Genomic DNA, 6,695 nt, shown 5'->3' with positions numbered 1-6,695 from the left:
TGGGGATGTTGTACTGTGATCCTAATGGGAGACAGAAGAGCCAGAGGATCAGATGGGTACCCACCAAATTCAAAAAAGCACTCCTTGCTCGGCACAGAACTGCTCTGCCTGAAACTCCAGCCTACCCCACAACCAAAGCATCCAAAGGCCCCCAAATTAAGGCCACCTGTCTCTGAGCTTCCCTGGGCCCCCGAGGACATGCTTCTTTGGAGGACACTCCTACCACTGATGGGCGCTTATTCCCCTGGGCTTCAGGCCCCTCCGCTGTGCATCCTGGTTGAGTTCTTGGCTGCACAGCTCTTATGGTAGGTAGCCTGCGAGAAGAGCCTCCTGTGGCCACTAGGAACAGGAAGAAGCTGGACTAGCCACAGCTTCTCCTGGCTTGAGGAATGTTCTAGGCTCACTTCTCTCCAAACCAAGAATCAGCCTTTTCTCCAGGAAGCCTCGGTTCTTTTGGTAGAGAAGGAGCCAGGCACACTTACTGCTGCAGGTGTTGTTGCTCCAGGGTGCTGGCCGGATGTAGAAAGAGAGGCTACATGTCCTCACACACACAGGATGGACCAGGAAGAGAGCTATGTGTCCTCACACACAGGACGGACCAGGAAGAGAGCTATGTGTCCTCACACACAGGACGGACCAGGAAGAGAGGCTATGTGTCCTCACACACACAGGACGGACCAGGAAGAGAGGCTACATGTCCTCACACACACAGGATAGACCAGGAAGAGAGCTATGTGTCCTCACACACACAGGACGGACCAGGAAGAGAGCTATGTGTCCTCACACACAGGACGGACCAGGAAGAGAGCTATGTGTCCTCACACACACAGGACGGACCAGGAAGAGAGCTATGTGTCCTCACACACACAGGACGGACCAGGAAGAGAGCTATGTGTCCTCACACACACAGGACGGACCAGGAAGAGAGGCTACGTGTCCTCACACACACAGGACGGACCAGGAAGAGAGGCTACATGTCCTCACACACACAGGACGGACCAGGAAGAGAGGCTACATGTCCTCACACACACAGGACGGACCAGGAAGAGAGGCTACGTGTCCTCACACACACAGGACGGACCAGGAAGAGAGGCTATGTGTCCTCACACACACAGGACGGATCAGGAAGAGAGCTATGTGTCCTCACACACACAGGACGGACCAGGAAGAGAGCTATGTGTCCTCACTCACACAGGACGGACCAGGAAGAGAGCTATGTGTCCTCACTCACCCTGCTGCCAGGAAGGCAGGAGCCCACAGGGCACCCCGCGACACCAGGCTCACCCTGGCCCACAATCCCTCCTTTGGAACCTCATGGCCACACTGATAAGCCTGGCTCCTGAGGCCTAGTCCTGCAGGGGTTACAGGGCTCTAGCCCTCTGCTTTGCAGGAAAGGGACCTCCCAATTCCTACATTAGCGTTTGTGGGGAGCAAGAGACCCACCAGGGTAGGCAAGACCACAGAGTGTGTTCAGAAGTTGTTTGTGGTAGCCAGCAGTATCCAACAAAAATGGAAGGAAGTCTTCTCCATACCCATGAGGAGCTGTATATCTGTCACCGACGTCGACCAAATGTTTTATCGGATTAACTGTAGAAGCATGTGCTCAAGTTCAGCTCTCTTCTGTTAAGCCAGCTAATAAGATTTGCATACATGTGCAACACATTTCTAGGGTTATTATTTTGAAAAAATAACTGCTATGCCACTTGTGTTAGCATGAGATACAGTTTGTATATTCTGAGCACCTGCTGTAAGAGGCATCCGTGGAGATGACCTACATGAGCAAAAGCTCTCTGGAGGCCTAAGTGACTTTTAAGGCAGTCTCTGAGGTCGGAAGCTTGAGAAGTGCTGGGGTAAAATTTGCTTTTGGCCCCAGGGCCTGGAGTCTAAACACTGTGCTCATTTACCACTCTGCGACTGTGTTATTTATTTGAATACAGGTTAGATCATTTGTTTGTGTTTGCAGTCTATGCTTGTAGAGTCTATTTATTCTCCCTCCTTCCCTCTCTCTTTGTGCCTCCCTTCTCCTCTCTCTCTCTTTCTCTCTCCCCCCTCTCTGAAAATGTGAAACATTAACAATGTTATAAAAACTGGAATGCATTTTGTTTAAACTTAAAAGCTCCCTAGATTTTTCTGGTGAGCAGAGACAGCTGTTTAGGATTGAGCAAGATTTCTCTCTGGTCCTCTGCAGTTCCTAGACCCCAGGACTGGGGTTCTGTAAATATTTTTCCTGACATTGCACAGCAATAAACTTCAGAATCTATTAGCTTGTCCAAGGAGGGGGAATGGCATGGAGCCCCGCTCAGAGGACAAGCCAAACAGTGAAGAGTCCTGTGGAGGTGGTGCCTTTCAGCGGGTTGGGTCTGACCCCTGGGCACCTGTGGCCTAGTGCAGATGCCCTCTAGGAGGGCCTCACCCCAGAGGCTGGCTGGCCAGTACTCCCTCAAGTTTTAGGGGGAAAGAGACCACTGTGTTTGGCTGAAACTCAGCACCACAGAGGCCTGGCATTCTGTGGCTGAAACCCTGGGCCTCCCCAGCCCACTTCCCACACCTCATGTCAGGTGGAGAAAGGAGCCCTTCAGGACACACCTGCAACAAACTGGATTCTGCAGCCCCTGGTCCTGGGCTCCTATCTTTGAGTACAGAACTCCTCACAGCCTCCACTCTGGAGAGAGGCTGGTTAGGGGAGGGAGGAGGAGGGTGGAAGAAGGGAGGAGGGAGAAGGAGAGACAAAGAGAGGGGTGGGGCAGCCTGGCTGAGGGGCGGGGAGTGAGCTCAGTCAGCCCTGTGGGGAGGTAGAGATCATAGCTCCTCCGGGCTTCCCCACAGGGAAAGAGGCCCCTGTGAGCCTTGTCCCGTGCCCTAGCTGCCACTGAGGCAGGCGGTGGGCCACTGTGCACAGGGGGCAGCTGGGTGAGAGGCACTGACACTAGGCATAAACAGGAGCTCTGGACCAGCCACCCCTCCAGCTCTACAGTCCACCTCCTACCTTCTGCCTGGTGAGTACCTTCCTGTGTGCACCTGGGTCCCTGGCACACAGCAGACCCCAAGAGGGCCTGAGTCTCCTGGAGCTTCCCCCGGGCCAGAACCCGAGACCCACCTCAGGCACTGGCCAGATGGACTTCTCCAAACAGTATCCCCCGTCCTGTGCTTTGCTGGGCTGGTGCTGGGTATGGCAGTGCAACATGTCCCCTGCCAGTCCTGGTGTGTCAGGGTGGGTGGTGGGAGCCGCAGGGAGCTGGGCCTCCCCGCTGCCTAGCAAGACCTCAACAGGAGAGCTTAGTGAGGCACGGGCCCCTCACCTCCTCGGAGCCTCTGAGGCCTTTTTCTGGACCGCGTGGGCTGGGGAATCTGGGGACTAAGGGTGCTGGCACTGGCGCTGCTCTTCCTCTGCTGTAGGTGATGGAAAACCTGAGCACCATGGCTGCCCCAGGCAGTGCTCTCTGGGTCCTGCTCTTGGCTACCCTGGGCTCCACCGCAGGCCAGCCACTGGGGGGAGAATCGGTCTGCACAGCCCGCCCTCTGGCCAAGTACAGCATCACCTTCTCCGGGAAGTGGAGCCAGACAGCCTTCCCCAAACAGTACCCCCTGTTCCGACCCCCTGCGCAATGGTCCTCCCTGCTGGGTAAGGGCAGCTTCTCCCCACCTTAGCCCACTTGTTCAGTTTGTTCAGAGAGACCTTCCCCCATGTGGGAGGGCTACAGTTAGGGAAATGGAGCCCTGGCAGATGTGAGGCTCTTCAGTTTGAGTTGCTTTCCCTGGACAAGACTAATTCATGAGATACTTGCTGGACACCTCTGTGTGCCAGCAGGGCAGGTGACCACAATTATGCAGAAGACTGGCTGGACACTGGTCACCTAGCTAGGTGTTCTGGCCTGTGTAGATGTGACATGATACTGTCCACATGTGAAAGGAGTAGACACAGCTCCCTGCCTCTCCACCAAGGAGCTGATGCGCAGGAAAGGAGGGACATGGTGTCCCCAGGGGGCCAGCTGGGATTGGAGCTAAGGACTGATTTTCTAGTACCAGCTGGCTATCACACAGCAGGCTGTCCACACAGGGGCAGCTCACAGCTCTGACTACAGCATGTGGAGGAAGAATGAGTATGTCAGCAATGGGCTGAGGGACTTTGCAGAGCGCGGTGAGGCCTGGGCCCTGATGAAGGAGATTGAGGCTGCAGGAGAGAAGCTCCAGAGTGTACACGCAGTGTTCTCAGCCCCAGCCGTCCCCACGGGTACCGGGCAGACCTCGGCAGAGCTGGAAGTGGAGCCGAGGCACTCACTGGTAAGTTGTATACTGCAGTGTATGTGCGTGCGTGCGTGTGTGTGTGTACGCGTGTGTGTGAGCACTCTGCGGGATCTCTGTGACTTCCTGCCCTGGTAAGTTGTACACTGCAGTGTTTGTGTTGGGGGGGGGGGTGTCCCTGTGACTTTCCCACAAGCTGAGCCTTCTAACCACACACAGGTGTCCTTCATAGTGCGCATCATCCCCAGCCCTGACTGGTTTGTCGGTGTTGACAGCATAGACCTGTGTGAGGGGGGACGGTGGAAAGAGCAGGTAGCCCTGGACCTTTACCCCCATGACGCAGGGACGGACAGTGGCTTCACCTTCTCCTCCCCCAACTTTGCAACCATCCCACAGGACACAGTGACTGAGGTGAGTGGTCCATAGGCCCCTGTCCCATTGCTCTGTGCTGTGCGGAGTGCTTGGCACCAAGTGTGGTGGTCGGGGTGTGTGTGTGTGTACGTGTGTGGGGGTGTATGTGTGTGCGTGTGTACGTGTGTGTGTGTTTGTACGTGTGTGTGTGTGTACGCTCGCACTGGCCTGGGTGTGAGGGCCTTGTCAGAGGACACTGTGAGGCCTACACTTGCCTGGGAAGGGCCCTGGAGACCCCAGTCTTTGGCTAGTTTCTGGAGAGAGGCCCCATTTCTGGTACCTGCAGTGCACAGGGGGCTGCACGCCTACCTTGGGTGTTGGCAGCAATATGGGGATCAGTAGAACGTGACATCTAGCAGATTACTTCCTCCCAGTCTGTTTCCAAGGCCCTACTTTGTCTGTCTGCTGTGAGGCTTGCATGCACCCTGCCTGGCTCATGAGTGCACAGATGCGGTCATCTGAGCATTTCTGTGGTGCTCTGTGTGGCCTCCCTGGCCAGCTCCTGCCCAGGGCCCAGGAAGAGGCTACCACACACATTTGGATTGCTGCATGTACGTGACACTGTGGTGGGGTTGAGGTGTTTTCTAGCACTGTCCTGATCTTTCCCAGGAGGGCCATACACACAGAGGTGGCTTCTCAGGCTGCTTGCCAATTCCCCTTTCTTCCTCCACTCAGATAACATCCTCTTCTCCCAGCCACCCGGCAAACTCGTTCTACTATCCACGGCTGAAGTCTCTGCCTCCTATTGCCAGAGTGACCCTGGTGCGGCTTAGGCAGAGCCCCAGGGCCTTTGTTCCACCTGCCATAGACCTGGCCAGCAGGGGCAATGAGATTGCTGACAGCCTCTCAGGTAACGTCCAGGCTTCCCACTAGAGTGAAGATCTTGTGCCTGTCATCCTAGCTATTCAGGAGGCTGAGATCTTGAGGACTGAGATTTGAAGCCAGCCTAGGCAGACAAATCTGAGTCATCTGTCTCCAATGAATCAACAGAATGTTAGACTGGAGGTGTGGCTTGAGCGGGATAAGGTCCTTTAACTCAAAAGGCTATTGGAGGCCATAGGCCTTCTGTGGGTTGTGTGGGTTGTGTAGCCAGAGGGTGGAGCCACAGCTGCAGAGACCAGCAAGGCCCCAGCCTCACAGGGCCACACGGCAGGGAGGGCTCGTTTGCCAAACCCCAGGACACCACTAGAAAGTTCTTGTGGGTCACTGCGGTGTTTCCAGAGACTGTAGCTTATAGCCACTGCACAGACTACTGAGACAGCATATGCTCCTTCCCACCAGCAGAAGGAAACGTCTGCAGGGGTGGACCGCCCTACCAGCCCCTCCATGCCTCCTTACTCCAGTGCTCACGTGTCGGGTCTCCCCTGTGCTTTCCAGGCCCAGAAACACCACTGGATTGCGAGTTTTCCCTGTGGTCATCCTGGGGGCTGTGCAGAGGTCCATGTGGGAAGGTGGGAACCAAGAGCAGAACTCGCTATGTCCGTGTCCAGCCTGCCAACAATGGGACCCCCTGCCCTGAGCTTGAAGAAGAGGCTGAGTGTGCCCCCGACAACTGCGTCTAAACCCAGATCTCTGGGCTCAGGTCTGGTCACAAAGGGCTCCTAGGAGGCCAGCGACATGGCTGGTTTTACATTATCCTCAGGCTAGGCTGATGGATGCTCCTTGCACTGAAGCCCTCTGTGGCAAGCAGGGGACAGCGATGAACAGGCCCCTTCCACAGACAGATTGATTCCCAAGGCTCACAGGTCTGCCCTAAATTATGTCCCTTGTAATTTATTACTGTTCTGGGAGGCTGCCTTTGTTGCAGAGAGTATACACGCCAGTGCAGGGCAGGAAGGCACCCGGTGGGCCCATGTGGTTATCAGATACCTCAGACCTACTGCTCCTGCACCTGCTCCCAGGATGGCTGCCACTGCTGGGCTTCTCCCGGAATTCAATGGGGGCAACCATGTGAGAAATAACAGAGAGACAGTTTTGGAAATGGCATTTTCATGTTACTGATCTCTTTGTATTTGAATAAAGCTATCTGTTCCTGACAAACA

At 55.3% G+C, this 6,695-nt stretch overlaps 1 protein-coding gene across 1 annotated transcript; it reads left to right on the top strand.

The window, feature by feature from the left end:
- Positions 1 to 2,806: 2,806 nt before the first annotated feature.
- Positions 2,807 to 6,695, top strand: Spon2 (spondin 2). The gene is made up of 6 exons (XM_042672757.1): positions 2,807 to 2,996; positions 3,397 to 3,622; positions 4,058 to 4,281; positions 4,462 to 4,653; positions 5,329 to 5,503; positions 6,031 to 6,695. Exons 2-6 carry the CDS (start codon positions 3,400 to 3,402, stop codon positions 6,213 to 6,215), a joined length of 999 nt encoding a protein of 332 aa, XP_042528691.1. The 5' UTR covers positions 2,807 to 2,996; positions 3,397 to 3,399; the 3' UTR covers positions 6,216 to 6,695.

This window comes from Dipodomys spectabilis, unplaced genomic scaffold (genome assembly GCF_019054845.1).
Source record: "Dipodomys spectabilis isolate Male_0828 unplaced genomic scaffold, ASM1905484v1 ptg000771l, whole genome shotgun sequence".
NCBI lineage: Eukaryota > Metazoa > Chordata > Mammalia > Rodentia > Heteromyidae > Dipodomys > Dipodomys spectabilis.
This window is presented reverse-complemented; position numbering and strand designations above follow the sequence as displayed.